This window comes from Sciurus carolinensis, chromosome 11, assembly GCF_902686445.1.
Source record: "Sciurus carolinensis chromosome 11, mSciCar1.2, whole genome shotgun sequence".
Taxonomy (NCBI): domain Eukaryota; kingdom Metazoa; phylum Chordata; class Mammalia; order Rodentia; family Sciuridae; genus Sciurus; species Sciurus carolinensis.
The window spans coordinates 61,105,894-61,127,698 of NC_062223.1; the positions used below are offsets into that span (position 1 = coordinate 61,105,894).

General features: G+C 36.4%; 1 protein-coding gene across 20 annotated transcripts in view; it reads left to right on the plus strand.

Annotated features, from left to right (window-relative positions):
• The window catches only part of Sox6 (SRY-box transcription factor 6), a 556,749-nt gene that overhangs the window by 527,863 nt on the left and 7,081 nt on the right, over positions 1–21,805 (plus strand). For 17 of the 20 annotated variants that reach the window (XM_047516550.1, XM_047516548.1, XM_047516547.1 and 14 more), the window contains 2 exons: positions 9,076–9,309; positions 11,861–12,077. In XM_047516550.1, the coding sequence (XP_047372506.1) occupies positions 9,076–9,309; positions 11,861–12,077 (451 nt within the window). The remainder of the gene's footprint in view (positions 1–9,075; positions 9,310–11,860; positions 12,078–21,805) is intronic. The other 3 variants (XM_047516558.1, XM_047516559.1, XM_047516566.1) reach the window with 1 other exon arrangement.

Genomic DNA, 21,805 nt, shown 5'->3' on the forward strand with positions numbered 1-21,805 from the left:
TTGTCCTAACACTATTTGTTGAAAAGCCTATCTTTTCCCATTTTAACAGCCTGGATCTTTATTAAGGTCTTTTGAATTCTCTTTCTTCAAGTCTGCTTTGACTGTTGCTGCTTTGTGTTTTATATAAATTTTAAAATCAACTTGTCAATTTCTATAAAAATATATTTTGGGAATTATTATTGGAATTGATTTGAATATAAATTCAGTGAGAAATGATGCCTTAACAATACTGAGTCTTCTGATTCATGAAAATGGCATATTCTTCCATTTATTTGGGTCTTCCTTAAATCACAAATATATTATTTTCAGCATAGGTGTCTTGAACACTTTTTGGAGGGGTTAAATTTATTCCTAAGTATTTTATTTTGTGTTATGAATGTAAATTTAAAAATATTTTAATTGTTTGTTGCCAGTACATAAAAATATGATTGATTTGTGTATTTTACTACTGAATTCACTTTTTCTAGTAATTATTTTCTAGAGTCCTTAGAATTTCCTATGAACAGATGATATTATTTGCCCTTTTTCCATTTGTATACTTTTTGCTTTAAATTGTTGGTTAGCAAAAATGAATATCTTTACCTTGTTCTTCATCTTAAGGAAGGGCACTCAATAATTCCCTATTAAGTATGTTAACTGTAGGTTTTCCTTAAATGCCCTGTGACAAAATGAGAAAGTTCTCTTCTATTACTGGTTTTCTGAGATTTATCATGAAAGTGTATTGAGTTTTGTCAAAACCATTTTCCAAATCTGTAGCACCGATCTGTTTTTTTCCCCCTTTGCTCTGTTAGTATAGTGAATTGTATTACCTGATTTTCAAATTTTAAACTCATAATACTTTCCTGAGATAACTCCTACTTGTTGATGATGTAGCCATATTACATATTCTATATTCTGTTTGCTAATGTTTTATTTAGAATTTTTGTATTCATTTTCACCTATTGTGTATGCTGACTCATAAAATCAAGGGCAAGTGTTCCTTCTTCCTCCACATTCTACATTTGCACACAATTTTTTTCCTCTTATTTATTTGAATTTTTCTAGTGACACCATTTGGGAGTGGAGATTTGGGTGGGAAGGTGCTTGGTTATTAATTCAATTTTATTATCTGATTATTCATATTTTCTATTTGTTAAATTTCACTAGTTTGTCTTTGAGGAATTTGTTCATCTAAGTTGTCAAATTTATTGGAATTAAGAATTCACAATATGCCTTATTTTCCTTTTAATGTGAGTAGTATTGATGGTGAAACTCATTCTTTCAGTCTAGATACTGATATTCTTATTTTTCTCTCTTTGTTGATCAGTCTTAGAATGGGTTTGTCAATCTTATTGATCTTTTCGAATTACTAACCCTTGACTTTTTAAATTGTCTTTATTGTGTCTGTTTTCTATTTCATTGATTTTTTTACTCTTTATCCATTCTGAAACTCTATGACTTTAAATTTAATTATTTAATTCATCTCTATTTAATATAATTATTGAATCTGATGAACTTAGTTCTTTTAATTTGTGATTTTCTATTCATTCCCTCAGTTTTTCATCTCTCTCAGTTTCTGCCTTCTTTTGGGTAAATTGAATTCTTTTGAAGGATCCATTTGAATTATTCTACTGACTTTTTAGCTACACCTCTCTGTATCTTTTAAAACTGGTTTTTCTAAGAACTCACTACACATCTTTAGTATTCCACAGTTAAAATTTTACTACTTCACATAAAATAGAACAAACTTTAATGATTTACTTCTACTTACTACCTTTGTCCTCTAAGCTAATATGCTATTGTTGTTCCATATTATAGCTCTACGTAGGTTGAAAATCCCACAATACAGTGTTTTGTTTGTATAAATAGTCCCTTGTGTTTTAAAAACACTAAAAAATTGGTTATTTATTAATGAAATCTATTGAAGAGAAAAGTCATATAGCTTTTTGATTTTCTTCCTTGTGGTATACCTGGTTTTTGTTGGGCATTATTTCTCTTCATCTTGAATAATTTATTTGATATGGGTCTGCCATTTAACTCATTCTCTTAGCTTTTATTTACCAGATAGAATATTTCATATTCATTTTGTGTGTGTTCAACTATGAGTAATTTTTATTTTATTCTTTGTTCTTTGGTATTTTCCAGGTGTTCTGTAACAACTATGCTTCACTTTTTTCTTTAAGTATTTTATTAACATATATTAATTGTATATGTTAGTGTGATTCCCTGTTATAGTTCCATACATATGTACAATGTGCATTAATCATCACCGACTACCCTTCTTCCACTCTGGTCCCCACCCTATCACCTCTTGGCAGAATTGCCAATTCCTAGAAATCACTATTTTACTTTCAGGTTGACATTTTTTAGTTTCTCTATATGAGAGAAGACAAGCAGTATTTTACATGTCTGGCTTCTGTCACTTAATATGATGTCCACCAGTTCCATCCATTTTGTTGAAAATGACATTTCATTCTTTTATTGTGGCTGAATAATACTCCACTCACATTCATTTTTAAAAGATTTTTTATTAGTTCTTTTTAGTTATACATAATATTAGGGTTCATTTTGACATGATTATAATTTGATTATAATTCAGTCCCCTCCTCTCTTTCCTGTCCCTGTTCCCTTCCCTCTACTTTACTGATTTTGAACCATATGATCACTGGATAAAATCCTGGATTGCCTTTATCTTTCAGTACTCTAAAGATGTTCTATATTCTTCTAGTCTGCATTGCTTCTAATGAATAATAGTCATCATTTGCATGATTGTTCTCCTGTATGTAATGTCCATTTTCTCTGGAAGTTTCTCTTTGTTCTTGGTTTTCAGCAGTTTAACTGAATTCTTAATGTGGTATTTAATATGCATACTTTTTCTGAATGTCTTGAACCTGTTAGTTCATGTTTCTTGCCAAATCCAGATAATTTTCAGCTAGGTCTTTGTTTCTGTTTTTGGTCTTTGGGTCACATTTTCCCAGTTGTTAGGACAACTAGTTATTTTATATTATATGTTATCTGTTGTGGTTTATAAATTATATAAACTCTGGACTCTGTTATCTTCATTTTAATTTTTGTGACAGGAGGCCACTAAATTATCTGCTGATTGAATTAAACATACCAAGGCTTAGTGTTGCACTATTTGAGTCTATTTCAGTTTTGCTTTTTGTCCTAGGTAAATCTTTAGTCTTGGTATATAGAATTTATTTCTAAAGGATTGCCCCTCTGGGATTTCAAGGCAAAGTCCAAGGTGTTTAAAAATCCCCATAATTTTATAGGATTCAAATCAAAATTCTATTTCCTTTGCAGTGGGCATCAGTTGACATATCTGCTCAGATTTTTCAGATATAGAGCCTTGTTTTCCACAGAGCTCACTGGAGTCTTCCCTATACATGTAAAGTTCAGGGTTCAGTCACTTGGAAACCTCAAATTCTGTCTTTGACACATTAGGCAAAACAGACACTGTTTGCACTCCCCATTCAACAGTGTGCAGACTGGGGAGCGTATTCATGGTAAAAACTATGAAAACAGAATTCCATTTAGGGAAATTTCCTCCCTTCTAGCGTGGAATTCTTTCCAGTTTCTGCTGAATTTTGGTAGCTCTCATGTGTCTTCATATGATCATCTTTTCATATTTTGCCTAGCATTTTTAATTATTATCTTTTGGAGGTTTGGTCAGATACGAGTTATTTTGCCATTACCAGAACTATATCCCAGAACAGAACTTTTAGTGCCAATAGTTTTCATATACAATGTTCATTCTGTCTGACAAAATACAAGTCTTAATAGACCTTTCAGAAGGCATTTAGTTACCTTATTTTTCTCTATTCTTTATTATCAATTCACTAGTAATCACTGAGACTATTCAATGTTAATTTCTCATTTAGTTTCCATTTTGATCTCTTCTACAATATATTTGTTCACATTACTCCCCTACTTAAATACCTTGAAGATGTCTTAGGCTGGAATTCAAGGTGCTTAGCAATCTGGCCTCTATTTACTTTTCTAATTTCATCTGTTGGTACTCCCTCTTCTTTCCATATGACCAACCCATAGCCAGCTTCTTTATATTCTCCAAACCTGTTGTGGTTTTGTTGTGAATAAAACTCTGTGTCTTTGTTCACACTGATTCCCCAGCCTGGAACACTTTCAAACTCTTACCTGCTAGGAAAATCTTGCTCTTCCTTCAAGATGCTGCTCAAGTTTGTCTCCAAAAACTTCCCTAATATTCATCTCTGTCTATGCCGACCATGTCAATAGCTTTTCTTCTCTGCTTTCATGGTATTCTAAAATTACCTTTGTTAGCACTTTTTTATAATTTTTCATTTATATGTCTTTACCTCACTGGAACAACTTCCTTAAAAACAAAGTACATGTGTTATTTAACTTGCATACTCCACCACCAGTGCTGGATACATCTGAAATTTGTCAGAAGTATTTGCTGAATTAATGCATAAATAAATTATTACTAGACATATTATAGAATTAGCCAGAGTTCCTCCTTAGGGAAAACTTTATATATGCACAAACCCACACCAAACACTCACTCATTCATTCAGATAGCCCTTGGAATCTACCCAGGAAGGGGCCTCTCTAGGATTAGTTCAGGACCATTGCCATCGACTATGATGGTGAAACTGGACGTCTTTCCAACCCACCTGGAAAAACTCAATTTTCTGTCTTCTCTAAATCATTCTAATCACAATTTTCTAAGGAGGTCTTTGTCTTGGTGATTTCTATTTTCTCCCTGTAGATTAACTATCTTTCTTTGCTTAACTGAAAGTTTGCATTTATACAAACTGTGACTGAAGAGATGAAGGATGAATTAACCAAAATGAGCTTCCTAGGGGAAGTCATGTGGAGTGAGAGGCTCTGGAGTACAGGAGCCATGCTTCCCCTTGTGTCTAGTGTGGTGCATTGACCTCCTGGCCTTTCACTAACTGTCATTTGGGACTGCCATTGTTGGTAATCTCTTAGATCAGCAGGAAAGAGGGTTCCCAGGTACACAGCTATGGTTCTAGGCTCCTTCCAACTGCTTTCTATGGGAAATCTTATCTTGAATTCACAAATGTTTCCTCTGCTATTAAAAGAAAAGGAAACTTCCTTACAGAATATTAAGCCATTCCCTAGGACAATTCGATTCTAGATGCTGGCATAGAGTGTTAGGTATTTAAGAATGAAATACTTTGGTTTTACTCTTAATAGTGTCTCAAAAATGAACGAAGCAGTATGAAATCATATCTGATATTTTGAATTTTAGAGTTAATTATAACAGAAAGTGAATATTGGGCTTTAGATACACAGATTAATGGCATACCTTTTGAATACAGTTGATAGTAGTCTACAGAATCTTTCTTATCTAAAGGGGTTTCAAAAATATGTAATCAACATTTTTTAAATTTCTGAATTATTTAGCATATACAGTCATGTGCTGCAACAATTCCCTAACCATTTGGTTCATGAAGCAAATTTTAGGGAATTTAGAGACACTTTATAAATGTTCTTTTGACTTTGTGACTTACACTTTTATAAAATTGTGAGTCTAAGTTTCACTCAAACCTAGATTCTAAATTCAAATAATAGATGAATTGTCTTCTTTCAATGAAAAAGAAAGTAATATTGAGAGATATTTTCTCTCAAAATATTTGATCAAAGAAATATTTGTTGGAAAGCATCTTTCTGCATAGTGCTCATCTGGATGCTTCCATAAATTCCTTGGAAGTTGTACATAGCATAGTCACTGCAAAAAGATAGAAGAGACCCTCAATGTGTCTTTGTGGGACATTTATGGTTTATAATATTACATTTCCTGAAATATTAATAAACTAAATAAGTTTGGGAAAGGATAGAGGACCCTTCTTCAGGATGTTAGTGTTACTTATTAAGGCAAGAGTGAGAGGCCAGTTTTCATATGCAAAGAAGGTTTATTGCTGTTTTTCACTGACTGCCTAAGAAAGGAGGGTGACATCCTGAACATAGTTTTATAATCATAAGGTAGCCTAAGAGTACCACATATTTAAAAGAAGGGTAAGAAAGGAGGTGAAATTAGGAGGAGGGAGAAGAGGAAACACATGGCAAAAATTGGTCCAGGTTAAGATTTTGCAAATGGATCTGTGCACTGCAAATTTCTATCATTAAAAGACATGGTTCATGTCTGCTCAGATATCAGGTCCAATTCAAAAGTAGTTTCACACTTCAGTCTCCCTGAATTAGTCTCTTCTCAAATCTTTGTTCATCTGACACAACATTCCTAGTTCAGCTTAGGATGCCCCTATTCATTTTTCAGTTCACTCCTTCAGGAAGAGAAAAGAGGTGACAAGAAGAGATGTACACATATCTAAAGCATTTTCTATTTTCCCCTTCTTTCCCATTTTTATACTATGCACTGTTCTTGAGTTTCTCCATTTCTGGAAGCATTTCTTATGAGTTCTAGAGCTCTTCTGTGTAATGAATTCAGTGTTGTGTAGATAATAGGAGCTTTGAGGGAAAGAGGAAAGGTCATTGCAGAGCAGTTGGTGCATGTGGTACCTGAGTTCTGTTCCTTGAAAAAAAGGTAGTATTTAGTAAAGCATAAGAGACAAAAAATCTTACACTAAGACTGGTTGGTATAGCATGAGAGGAAGAGAAATTGGGCATATGTCTGGAAGAATCTATAATATGGAGTAGAGGATGTAGAAGGTCTCTCTATACAAGCAGTATCTAAAAATTCACCATGATTTCTATCAGTCTATAGAAGATTAAAAATTCCCATTCACAATGAAATACACATATTTTAAATCAAGAAATAAATAGAAACTGACTAGTTGGGTTTACTGGAGGTAGAAGAGCTACAACAGCAAAAACAGATCTCAAATGTTAATCACCTGTGGCATCGTAGTTAACTTAGAATAATACTGAAATGTTTTTGCATCTGACAATCTCCACAAACCTGTCTCCTTTTATGTGTATGCATGCCAGTATATAAATTGCTGAATCCATGTCAGTTGTAAAGTAATGGCACTGAGGGCATCATAAATTACCATGGTGATCCTCAGGAGAAGACACTGTCGTATCTGAATGAGTATTTCACTTCCAGAGTAATGTATGCCTTCATCTGGCCCAGCAGTCAGCATATTGCCCTGTGTTGATGGATATTGTCAGCTGGAAGCTACACTACATTTCACTGCACAATAAACATGGCTGTCAAACCCATATAAAGTGAAATCAATTTATCCTGTATGGTCAGTGCATTTTAAATGAAATTAATGTACTGTGGGTATGGTGGCAAAAAGGTAGCATATTAGTTATGCATCTTGGGATCTGAGACTTTTCATGTAAGGCATCATTCTGTCTAGGAGGCCTAAAAGAAGGGCTGCTTATAAAAATATGTTATTTTTGCATGATCTGCAGAAAGTGGCCTCTCCACCCTCCTTCATGCTTAGGAAAAAAATCACAATATTAGCCAATTCCATCCTTTTATCCTGTCTTTTGTTTGCAATAAATGATGAACATATTTGCTGAATAATAGTGTGCTTTAATGTTCTAATTTGTTACTGGCTTTGACACCAACAAATTTCTGCTTAACCAAAGTATCTGGAAATAGAAGGGCCAGAGATTGATTAGATTGTGTTATTCCTGTATAAGTTCACTGAGCTGAAAAGATTTACTTTGTCCAGAAAACAGAAATGTTGGTTTTAATGTATGTTTTGACCTACGCTTTTGGGGGAAGACTTTCCTGCTTATGCATAGAAGTATCGACTGAGACCATCAGTCTAACTACTTTGCATCTTGCTGTAGAAGTCCTCAGTCTATAGGGAGATAGTCAATAGGTGCCACATGGCAAAGCATACATTGATATGTCACACTGCAGGCGGGCAGGGGATAGGGTTGTGAAGACAAGCGAGAGCCTCATTCACTCATTCATTCATTTATTCATTCATTACATTTAACTAAAATTCTATGTGCCAGATATTTCACCAGGTCCAAGAAATACAGCAGTGACAAGATCTATCCCCTTCCCCCATCTTCACGGAGCTTCCAGTCTCCTATGTTACTAGAGTCACCTCTTCAAAAATTATATCAGGAATTTAAATATAGTTTCATACATGTTAAAGAAATTCCCTTAAACAACAGAAAAATGTATTAGAACCCTTGAAATGAACACCTCAGTTAGTCTACTACTTTTGCATAGGAATTGAAAATCACATATTCTTTTGCTTAATGAATATCTATTGTCTACTGTGTGGATAATCCAGGTATTCAAAAACTGTGCAAGATCATCTCAAACTTTAGAGATCTCATGTTCCTGGGGATGGCATAGAAAGATCAGAGGGAGACGGTCACATAAACAGTGATTACTTTGGGTCAACATCGTTGCAAATGCTATTCTTTTGGCCTGAACACCCTTCTCATCTGTCCTTACTGCCCTCTCCCACTCACCTGCAGATTCCCTGTTCAGCCTTTGAGCCTCAGCAGGGATGTCTCCTAGGAAGCCTTGACTGACCATCCTGTCTGGTCCTCCCTTGTTCCTGTTAACTCCAGTTTTGCAGCACTTACTATACCAGGAATCACTCCATTATTATTTTTCACTGAATTAATTCATTATGAAACATGCCAAAATTTGAATAGGATTTGAAGTTTATGTGGGACTTATCATGAGAGAGTAGGAGAAGGATTGCCCAGGATGTGAGAGAGCACAGGCCAAGGGACAGTGCTGTGAAAGACATTTCTCTTTGGGGAATCATATAGTTTGAGAGGGCTGTGATTTTTGGCAAGTGAAGCTAAAATGACAGGGAAGAACCTGCTTTTGAAGGAAGGAATCACAGCAGGAAAGTTTGCTATAAAATAATGCCAGTCATTACTTTATCACCTAGATTGATTGTAGTAAATGTACTAGATGTATAAAAACATGCAGAGTTAATTCTACCCAGTGTCCCTTTGAGGGCTACATCAGAAGGGCCTGAAGAATCATCATCTGAGAATGTCTTCTGCTCCCAAGAGGTCACTTAGAAGAGTTGGGCCCAGGGCTGGCACTGGAGCCAAGGCGACAATCTGTAATGTTACATTATCTCTATAATAATTCTTTGCACCCATCTTGTTCTTCCTGCCCTGACATTACAGGAAGTAAAGCAATGAATGGCTCTGCAGCTAAACTACAGCAGTATTATTGTTGGCCAACAGGAGGTGCCACTGTGGCTGAAGCACGAGTCTACAGGGATGCCCGGGGCCGTGCCAGCAGTGAGCCACACATCAAGCGACCAATGAATGCATTCATGGTTTGGGCGAAGGATGAGAGGAGAAAAATCCTTCAGGCCTTCCCTGACATGCACAACTCCAACATTAGCAAAATCTTAGGTGAGTACAGGGGCACAGCTAATGCTGACCTTTCACCCCATGAGTGCTGCATAAGTAGAAAACAGGGGCAGAACTGGGCTCCCAAGGGGAAAGTGGCTGGAGAAATCAGATGAAGCTTAGTCAGCTGCAGTTGCGTCTTTGTCATCATTTCCTCCTCCCCAGAACATGGCATTTAGGTTTAGGACTTACAGCATCTACCACAGCAGGTGGCTAAAACTTATTTTAAAGACAAATTATAATAATCGTGTAAATTTAGCAACTCATGAGAGGTGAGTGCTAAACAGGAATCATGGGGACTGGATTTATCTCCTTATTCAATCTTTTTAAATTTCTAAGTTGCTGATACTCACAGATCTTAGGTTTTCTTCTCTAGTATTCTTGTGTTCATGTGTCCCACTGAAAGAATTCATCCAGGACCAGGGTGAACCCCAAAATGGTGTGAAATTGATAGAGTACAGAACCGAGCCTCTAATGATAACTTTTAAACTTGTAAAATAAAACTACATTTATTTTAATAAGATATGACTAGTTCAAATTTCATAGCAGTGCCCTGAACACGTAGACCACAGGGCACAGAGGCCCATTTTGTGGTAAATTGCCAGAGTGATTCTCCTGTTTCTCAGGATTAAACTCAAACCTTGTTCTATTAACAGAAAGCTTGCCTAGTGCAGATTATGCAGTTTGGAATCATTGTACTCAACATATTGAACATATTTTATCCAACATGCAGCATTACAGTCAACATGTTTCCTCTTTAAAAAAGAAAAAACACAGAAGGCACTGTTCTACTTAAGCTGTCATAATGTGACAAAATCTCAAAGGGAGCTGTTTAAGAAGCTGAAAAACATTAGAGACTTAAACTGTGGTTTTAATTTTTTAAATGTTTTGTTCAAAGGCAATAAATATTTAACCTGAGTAAATATCAGTGATCTGGACATACACAAATACACATGTTTTGTTACTGTATAAATAATTTAACTTGATTCTGAGACATTTTGAGGCAATGACCTCTGAGAAAATTTAAAACATACATAAGCTCAAATAGTGGTGAAATGTTAAAATGTAGGGTTTTTTTTTTTTTTTTTCATTTCGACTTTTAAATTTCAAGATGGATATTTAATGTCATTACAATTAAGTGGGGTTTTGTTTTGGGAGTTTCAGAGATGTGCATATAGATGTTGTTCTTTTTAATTTAAATACCCTTCGAACCAAAATGTTCCTGATGAGCAGATTATTTTTTTTAATTAAAAGATATTCTAGAAAATACCAGTGCTACTCTGGTCTTCTAATTTGATATCTGACTTTGAGATCTTCATATTTGTTTCCTGCTGGTTTAGTAGCAATGTGAGTGAGCTTTCAGATGGGTACAGACCCTCTCTGTTTCCACTTTGGCAGCTGTGGAGAATCTGTATTATTAGTATGTATTCTGTGAAAAAAAATTATTAGGAATATAGTAGGTATATTCATTAAAATGTAAACTTTTAAGCCCAAGCATTTCAGGAGTACCAAGAATCTTCTGTTAACTGGGGTTTAAAGCTGCTGGGAGCCAGCAGAACCAAAAACCTATCTGCATAGATGTTCTACACAACTTTTGCACAACAATCAGGAAAGAGCAGGGATGGATGTGCTATTAAAGCAGACCAGGATATTGCTGGCTACGGAGAATATTTGTACAACTTTTCCATTTGTTTATGTATGAAAAATCTTCCCTGAAGAATAGCTAACATCCAGTCTGCACAGCTGTTACCGCTTTTTCACCAGCGAGACACAAAAATGCAATTTGATACATGTAAAAAAACACATCCCTCCTTCGTCAAGTGTTTAGATAATTCTTTATAAACAATATTAGAGAAGTGAATGCTTCTCCTTCTTCCTGTATAAACCATATTAAAAATTTTGTACTTTTATTCGTGCAACTTTGAGTGGATGTGTTTATAGTACTTGAAAATGGTATATGTAATTCCAACGGTACCTTCCTGTTCTAAAGCTATAACTTCTGAAATGGAGTTTTAGTTTTTTTTTTTTTTTAATTGTCCTAGGCCAGGGGAGACACAGGAAACGTTGATATATGGAGGGATAGCAACATCTGCTGACATCTTATCAAAGATCAGCTTTGCTAAAGATGCTTGGAGTATTGGGAGATGTTTGAATTTCTGGGACCCAGAAAACTTTTCCTGAGAATCCTGTCATTCTCAAAAGTATGCTTAGAAAATTTAGGCTTTTAACCCTTTTGAGAGAGAGAGAGAGGTAGATGACTAGGAAAGACCTTGATGTAGGAGATGATCTTTAAGCAGAAAAGATATATTTTAAAATAACATAGTATCATCAGTCTTAGATCACTGAGAGAAATAAATCCAATAAATGTATTATGTACAAAATTGTTGTTTTGCTCTATATCTAAAAGTTTGGTTGGGAAGTTCAGTGGTATGTGACAAAAGGAGCTCCTCAGAGCAGAGGGGAGTGAAGCAGTGGGTGGGGTATATCTTAGTCATATTTTCCTAGAATATGTTACCTTGACCACTGGGGTAATTAAGGCTATTTTTATGTCTAGGATCTCGCTGGAAATCCATGTCCAACCAGGAGAAGCAACCTTATTATGAAGAGCAGGCCCGGCTAAGCAAGATACACTTAGAGAAGTACCCAAACTATAAATACAAACCCCGACCCAAACGCACCTGCATTGTTGATGGAAAAAAGCTCCGGATCGGGGAGTATAAGCAACTAATGAGGTCCCGGAGACAGGAGATGAGGCAGTTCTTTACGGTGGGGTAAGTATTCCTGAATGTGGCCACCTGGGCTTTCCTTTGTAGGAAAATAGAAACCTCAGGATGGCTACTGGTAGTATGTTTGGGAAATAGATTAGGGAAGGGAGAAGGTTGAGACATGCTGGAAGGCTTTGACTGTGAGAATCTTTGCTGTGTCACAAGTGGGCAGCCTTGCAACGTGGCTCCTGCTCAGTTCAGAACAAACCTGCAATAGCTCACTCCCAACTGATCGCCCCTTTCATTGTCTTCCACACTAAGATATTCAATGCCCACACACAGAGTTTTTTGTAGTTTATTTAGACAGACACACAGGGAGAAAAAAATAAAAACTAACTTTGAGAAATCCCCAGAAGCTTCTCAGCTTCTCTGGGTGGTGCTTCTGACTGTAATCACAATACTCTGCTTTTGTTGTGGGATCTACCACAAGATAATTGGCCTTGACATTGGTTAGAAGACCTCATTTTTGGCATGTGATCCAGAACTCCTGTTGCAGTAAATTATTCTGCGGTGGAAGCAGTAACAATGTGGATTCTCTTGCTTAAATCAGAATCTAGACATGTTTTTGATATCTTCAAGTCTGATTTCATGTCATTTTGTTTAAAAATTAGGTAATAGATTTCTGGTATAAATTTCGACTTGGCTGACTGGCTGTCTGCATTCAAAAGAGGCCCCTCCTAACCACAGTAGTCAGGATAAGTGGGGATGCAGATGCCTGTAGATTCCAGCACACCCAGACCTAGAAGCACAGGGGGTGGAAACCAGGGGACCATTCTGGAGGCACCAGCTGAAGCAACTGGAATCGGAGGGGGAGACACTTGGGAAAGGAGGGAGAGAAACGGAGTGAGCAAAAATAAAGTTGCATTTGCTGTTAAGGTGAAGGAGAACCAGGGAGCTGTGCTGTGCGCATGGAAATAAGACAGCTTCGCTTGAAAGTGGAAAAAGAGATATCTTAAAGGGGAAGTAAAGAGTTATTTCTGTGTAAGGATGCTCAAAAGATAGCTCCTTGGGGTGGGGGGGAGGCTGGTTTGAGAAGCATGTGTTTAAAGAGTAAAGCTAATTTGAAATAGTAAATAGAACACAAAACCCAACAAGCCAGTGAAAGTCATCTGGGCCCTTGGTCTGCAACACATTAGTGTCTTAGGGAGGAGTATGCCTTGGAGTTTGGGGGTCAAATACTGACCAGGTCACCAGCTTGTGCTGGTCATTTACCTTCTCTAAGCTTGTTTTCTTACATATGAAAGGAAATGAATAATAACACTCAGTTGTACATAACACCTATGTACAATTGTTGAGAGAATTCAATGTGGCACTACTTTCAAAAGTACTTCACATAGTGCTTAATACGATACCCATAAAGATGAACCTCTAGCATTACCATTTTTATTTAATATGTATTTACTATTACATAAAGTAAAATTGTATCTTATATCACACTAGATAACCAATGCATTACTCTATATTATCGCAGCATCTTTTAGGGTCAAAGACTGCTTATGCCATTTTATTATTTAGGATTATTAAATTCCTCTGTATTATAAACGTTCGCATTTTTGGAACTAAAACGTTTAACACAAAAAGTACAATGTGATATAATTGGGCTATTCGCATGATAGATGATTTATGAAAAATACCAAGTCATAGTATAGTGCCCTTTGATAATATAGTACTGGGTAGTAAAATACAAATTGAAGACTGTATGATAAAGATATTCTTTAACCCCCCTGCTAATGTATATCTTATGTATTCTCTTTTGAGCAGAGAATCAGAAGTTTAAATTTGAGATTTTCTGTGATTCCTGCCCTTCTCCCCAGTCATGTCCCCTGAGCACTGATAGTGTGACAGTGATTTTCTTTCACCATTGTCTAAAAAACTACCAAACCCACTATTTAGTTTCTGTATATGTATTTGAAAATATGAATTATAGTAATATTATTTATTATCTTTGTTCCCTTTACTAAAGGGTAAAGGGTACATTAAAACAACCTTGAATCAAAATAGCACATACCAGTGCTTCTAAAATATAAAACTTAAACAACTACTAACATTTACCATTTACTGCTTTTGCTTTGCTAGATGTTTGGATATACAAACCATGTGGTCCTCTAAGTCAGATAAAGGAATGGAGCTTTAGAGCAGTCCTATGACTCCGAAAGATGAGAGGGCTCAAAGGATCAAATCCAGGTCTTGGCCTCTGCCATGCTGAGATTCTGAGGAACTGTCCTCACCATGTTTCCTAAACATGTGCCTTGTATCCCTGCTCTAATACAGTCATGAGTGTAGTTGTACCTTTTGAGCAAGAGCTCTTAGAACCCGGAGAAAATGAGGACTGTAGTTGTAGAATAAGGTGCATAAAAGGATATTTGAAATTTAGAGATCAGGGTGCTGTTCCTGATAGTATAGGAGAGTCCATTATGGAAGGATGTTTTAGACTGTGTATTGGGGCCATAACCAGAATGTCTTGTTTTTTAATCTTCAATGCTGAGCATTTTCCTCTGCCCAACTTTGGTAATGTTCACTACATAAAGCCAGGTATTATTCCCATTTATGGATTTGTATTTTCTTTTAAGTAGTTCTATTTGATAGATTATTAGCTTCCTGAGATTCATCTTTGGAAATTGATCTTCAGTAGATGCAAGGTTATGACAAGAGGAGCAGGGAGAAAAACAAACAAAATATTCAAAGATTACTATTGACTTCTTGATGGAATGGGAGTGAGATCAATTTTTATAGCTGATTTTGAAAAGACTTGCATAATTTCAAACCAATAAAACTATATATTACTCAACATTTTTGTGCATTTTACTGACTATACAACCGTAGCTGATGAGTTAGGTTTTTCTTACTTAGCTATTATGAAATGAATTTGTCAATAATATGGAATACAGTTAGCTCTTACCTTGGATTTAACCCCTTCGATGACAGATTAAGTATCAGAATTTGATAGGAATCTTGATAAGAGTGCTGTTAATGTAGAGATGATATTTATTTAGATCCCTATACCTACAATGATGTCTTTTCCTAAAGAATGATGACCAAATGTACTCCCTTGTATTTGGAAACATATTTAATAATTTATTTGTAAACTAACAGAATTATGCAGATATTACAAAATATTAACTTTGGGGCTACCTTTTCCTTTTTTTTTTTTGTTTTTTGTTTTTTGTTTTTTGTTTTGTTTTGCTTTTTTTTTGATCTCCCACATCCCAGCCCTATTTTGTATTTTATTTAGAGATAGGGTGTCACTGAGTTGCTTAGCACCTCCCTGTTGCTGAGGCTTGCTTGCTTTGAACTGGCGATACTCCTGCTTCAGCCTCCCAAACCACTGGGATTACAGGCATGTGCCACCACGCCTGGCTTGGGGCTATTTTTAAACAATAATAATGGTAAATTAATGAATACTTAATGTATGCTATATACTGTACTGAGAGAATTACACAGATGATTACAACTACATCAATTTACAAGATAGGCAACGTCTTCCCCATTATAAGGCTGAGAAACACAAGTTCAGAGATGTTACATAATTTGTCTCAATCCACACCACATAGCTAGTAAATGGCAGGGCTGAGATTTAAACCAGGTACATGTGAATGTAAAATATATGTCCTTTTTACCATTACACATACCTCTCAATTAGAGCCTACAAATTGTTTAGAGACCATGTAGTATAGTGGTTAAGAGCATCAATTCTGGAGCCAGGCTCTTCTGGCTTAAATATGAGATTTGTTTCTTCCTTACTGTAGGAACTGATGCATATCAATCTTTATTCCTCTAAACCTTCCACTTACCCTTGGGAAACTTATTTAAACTCTCTGCACCTTATATGTAGAATGAGAATAACATTAAGAACAACAATGTAAGTCCCTTCTAAAGGTTGAATAACTTAATATAGGAAAGTACTTAGAAAATTATCTGGCACACAATGACCCCAAAATTAGAATAAATATTATTATTCAAGAAAAATAATGCTATGTGCTCAGTGAATATTTGATTGCTGTATTAGAATTATTTGTCTACTACTTTATGCTATAAGTGATTTGAATATTTGCCACTTTGATCTTAATCCTAATGGGGTTAAATCAAGACTATAAACTACTTACAAATATAGTTGAATTACATAGACTAGCCTTACTATTTTCAATATAGTCCTCTTGTGAAGAAGCTCTATTAGAACCTCCAATACATAAACTATAAAGATTGATATTATTTCCATTCCTTTCTGTAACATCAACTACAGAGATGTAAAGCATATAGCTTTATCTTCTCATGAAACAAACTTTATTGTATCCATTTATAGACTCTGGAAGGATCTGAAGAGTCAGTGAACAATGGGACTTTGCCAACATAAACATGTAGTCCTTTACAACTGGCAAAGCTAGACCATATTCTAGAAACATTCTTGTGATTTGGAAACCATGCAGCAATGCTGAGCTCTGACAGGGCAAGCTTATACTCTTTACTTGCCCTGGGAGGGAGGGTTCTTGGCCACCTCTGTTCCTATCAGCTGCATGTATACACTTCTATAAACATCTACAATGTTTGTTTTGATGTGCACATTCATTATTTGTAAAGTCCAATACCTGCCAGCTACTCCTATTTGTGAAATCTGCAGTGTTTGAATTTTGACTTAGAAATTGATCTGTAAAGGAAGGAAAAGTGCTTTTTAGAAAGTAATTCCTAATAGACAAAACTTGAGCCTGCTGGCTGGATTTTTCATTTTGTTCATTGATTAGCCAGTCAATTGATAAGGAATATTTGAAACCAACTAGGTACCCAGCATTGCACTAACTTAATATAGCACTAACTTAATAATGATTCTATTATACACATGAACTTTCAGCAAATGCTATAGTTGAAGAAGCTAGACACAAACATGAATAAATTAGCAAATAATTGTTATGCACACACACAGAGACCATGTGGCGTATACATATAACACATAATGACATGCTAATCTTGATGTCATAGATTGAGCAAACAAAGCTTGGAGGAAAAGAGATTACTATGCATTAGGACCAACAAATCGTAGGGTATCTTTGAGGAAGGGACTTGAGATTTGGGCAGATCAAGCAGGTAGAAAGTAGATTCCTGTTTTAGGATAAAGAAAACATGAATACATGGGGATAAGAATGGGATGTTCAATAATAAAAAAAAGGAGATCAGTCTAGGAATTTTCCCTGGCAGTAAAGAAAATGAAAGATAGCAATATTTTGGAAGTCCTTGAAAGTCAGACTTCTTCAAATTCGACCAGCTATACCTGCTTAATTTTTTTAGTCTCTCTTTAGCTGATAATGACAGCAAGACAACAAGATCACCCTGACAGTTAGCTTATGGTTTCACATTCACAGAACCAGTTTAACTTCAGGTGTCGTGTACTTCATGGCCAGCCACCATGTGAGTCCTCTCTACATCTTGGCCCAGGCTCCTCCAGGGGCAGCACTTCTCGCCTTTCATGGGAGCTGTTCCTTTGTGAAACATCCTATTGCCAGAAAGATCTTTTCCCTTAACTGAGCTATGTTCTACCTCTCTGTTACTTTGTAGGCAGGTTCTAGTTCTCTTCTTTGGTCTCTCTTAGAACAAATCTTTCCCTTATTAATGAGGACAATGATTCAAGCCTCTAAAGATATCTTTCTCCCAAACCTTCTTTCCCATATATCTAGTCTCACTATTTTCTTTAGATTAGGCTACCTACACTTTTCATTGTTTTCCTCTCATTCACTAGTTTGGTTCATTCATTCGTTCATTCATTCAGTCCATGTATTCAACATTGAGTGCTGCCTTATGTTTTAGGCATTGTGTAGGCTCTGGAGCCATGTCAGTGAAAATTTCTGTGCGGATGAAGCTTACATTCTAGTGGTGGAAGTCAGACAATCAATCAATAGAGAAATAAATAAATATAAAATAATAATAAGTGCCTTTAAAAAAGTATACTGGGAAAGAGGCAGGGATTTTCAGAGGATGGGTATACTCTTAAATAGGATGAAACCTCGCCAAGAAGGTTTGAACAAAGACCCAAGCAGGTGAGAGAGCAAGCTCTGCAGACATCTGGAGGAATAAGTGGGCAGAGAAAACAGCAATGCATATGTCTTGAGGCAAGATTGTTCCTGGCTGGTTCAAGACGAAATAAGAAGGCCAGAATGACAGGAGAAAAGTAGAACAAGTAGGTGGGAAGAAAAGTAGATGTCAGAGAGATAACAGGGATTACAAATGTGAAAAAACTTGCTGGCCATTGTGAAGACTTTGAACTTTGTCATAGTGTAGGGGAGGTCACAAAAGTGAGGTAATAGTGGAATGATCATTGCTTGGATTGTGAAGCCATCAAGAATTATGGCAAGGGTAATAATGTTAGAGACCAGCAACAATGAGTCAGAAGTCAACATCTTTAAGGAATGAGGGGGAATGACCAGCAAGAAGGAGGTAAGAGTATAGTGTGAGGCATAGTTTGGTAGCATGAGATTCTAAGATGAAGTTTTTAGGATATAGGAATTAAAAGTAGTTTGGAAGAGACAATGAGGCACTAGGAAGGGAGCTACCCCACTCCAGGTTCATTAGAATGAGAGGTGTAGAAAACAAACAGCAATTCTTAGGGGAGCTGAAGGGGAGCAGTGTCCTAAAGAGAGTCAAGTGACCATGAGAATAAGGTGTGACAGTGACATTGAATTCTAGAGGGTACATGGAGAGATTTCAGGAACTGGGGAAAGGAGGGAGTTTGGGTTAAAGTGTTACAAAGAACCAAATGTTAGCCTTTGGGGACCTTTTTCTTTTAAGAGTAATTTCTCAGAAGATGCTGACACTTTCCCACCTTGGATACCCTTCCCTACATGCACTGCAGTAGAGGAAGCCCTCTCTAGCCTGGGTAGTGGCCCAGAGAATTGTTGTACAATCTGTTGTTGCAAATGATCCTGAATGACTCCTGAGGGCCAGGGCTCATGGATAGTCCAGCCCTTCACCTTGTCACCGTGTCCTTCCAGACCCAGAGTAAGCTCTCTGTGTAGTTTACTCCAACTTCCCAATGGGGAAAGAAAAGAAAATTATCATTGAGGACTTATTCTATATGTGTAATGCTTTACTTGTATGTTCTTACCTAATCGCCTTCACAGCCTGTCAGGTGAGTGTGGTCATCCTAACATTCTAACACTTAGATGAATAGAGGGAATGTGCATGATGATAATTAGCCTGCCCAAGCTCACACAGTCAATAACTGGGATTTGAACCCAAGTCTGACTTTGGACCCTGAGCTCTTTGTACTATACCACATATATTCCTTCCTATAAGGTCTTTTTGAGGCATAGCCATCTCTCACAGTGATACGTTCTCACTGTAGCATTCATATTCAACCTAAAACAGTTGTATGCCAATGTGAGACCCTTGTGGGAGCCTATCATTTCTTATAACCCATGGAGTAGCCCCTGAGTTCAGATTATTGCCATTTCATACTTTGGCACTGGCTGTGAGCTTAAAACAACCCTCTCTTTCCACTACCCTGAAGCAGGCTTTTGAAAAACTCATGTGCCTCACTCCAGAAAGTAAGTTGTACAGATGTTGTATTTGCTTGTTTGTTTATTTTTAGCATTTCATTACCAACTTAATGTCCAAACATAGTCAAATATGTGAAGCCCAGCTTAGAAGATTTTGATTCTGATTCAAATTGCCATGTATTTTTCTGACAGTGTGAGCTTGCCTTTCTCATCCTACTCTTGATATGTAGTAGAGAATTTATGACACAGGGAAGAATTCAACTCCTGGCTGTGGAATCTGTATTCCTTGCACAACCAATTTAACCTCTGAACCTCAACTGGTCACTTCATCTGTAAAAGAGGGAAAATGATAGCCTTTGGTTTATTATAAGGACTAAACATGATAAAATGAAAGCATCTATGTATATAGTCCCTCCACACAGAGTAGGAACTCAAGTTAAATTTATTTAGTAGACATGTAGATATAGATATTTTTATAAACGTACTTCAAAAATGACAGTCTGTTCTTTGTGAAAATAAATGTCCTTTGTGAAAAGAAAATGTCCCATTTAATAGTTTGTGTTAGTTGTAGAATTTAGATTAGCTTGCCAAATAGGAAAATCTGTAAAATGGGTTAATATTGCAGTGAGTTTTCACTCTATACAAATGATGTGATTAAGGTAAAAAAAATTTCTATTGCACTTATCAAAATTTAGTTACCAATTCAATGAGGCATTTACTGCTTTGAGCAGTTTAGCATGAAATTTAATTTGTGATAATTTACCCAAACTTAGCAAAATGTATATTGCTTTTTAAAATTATATTCAATGAGAGAGGGTAACCCAGTATTTTATAAGCTGTGTCTATTTATAAGTTTAGATTCCCCTGTAATCTGCTTCTTTCATGCAACCAAACTCAACAAGTGGATTATAGAAATTATAGAAATTGGAACAATATCAGTGCTTGGTGTCACTTGGGTGCTGATAGGTTCTATAAAAGTCAGAAACTTTTATGAAATATAGCAAGCTTAGTATATTGAATCTCTAAATGATGGAATTCAAAAAATCAGTTGACAACATAGGTTCAAATTCTGGTTTTGCTGGTATTGAACACAAACCTGAAGCAAGGCAAAATGACAATTGTAAGTTAAATGAAATCTCACACACACACACACACACACACACACACACACACACACCACCCCAGTATTTTACTTGTTATGTTTGTGAAAGGTGAAGGAATTGTGATTATGTTCCATGGCAATCAGAGGATGTTTTCAATGGTAGTACGGACAGACATCGACAGTGTCTCTAAGCCATCACCATTCCTTCTCCTTCTCCTTGACTGGAGGGCAGCTGGCCTCTGTGAGGAAAGTATGACCCTCCTGGACATGCCAGAGTAGCTGGTAACAACAAATTTTCCTCCTAGATTCAGGTATCTTCCTGGGAGAATGAGGTGGACAGAGTTTCAGTGATAGTGTACAGGGTCAATAAGAATTGTCCAAGTGATAACTGGTCTGAAGCCAGGAGCACAAAATGGTGGAAGAGTCTTTCAAAACTTCCATGACCCCAACGTTTACAATACATGAAAAACAAGACTCAAAAGGGTAGTTACAATGACTTTTTTTTTTTTTTTTTTTTTTTTTTTTTTTGCGGTGCTGGGGATCGAACTCAGGGACTTGTGCTCGCAACGCAAGCACTCTACCCACTGAGCTATCTCCCCAGTCCTACAATGATGTTTTGAAATGAATTTCAGCTGTGATTTACTGTCCCTAAAGACTGAGGACAACTTGGTGAATATTACATCTTTGAAAATATTATTTTAGGTATAGTCTCTGAGTTAAGTAGATCTTTAATTCTTGTGTTCCAGTTATAGTGCTTAAGTGAAATTAAGAGACAGAGTAACCATGTGTCCTTACAGAGGCAGAGACTGACCTTCACAAAAAGTGTGCTAAGTTTATGTGAACTAGGGTCACATTATGAAGAAGTGATCTTATATACCAGACCTTGGCACCTGCTGGGATCTAGGATGAGGCTGCATGTCTGTTGGCTGTTATTCAGTTAGGTTGCAGAGCTCACCGCTCTCTATTCCCGACTTCTCCAGCCCCAGCTCCAGCCTAGGACTCAGGCTAAGACATCCAAGATGATTCTTCCATAAGGCTCCTGCCCAAATAAGTAGACATTTGCATGGATACCAAATAAATGCTTTGCTAAATCTGATTCTTTGGGACATAATAGGTTCTTTCACATCTTGATGAAGAAGACACCCATCTAC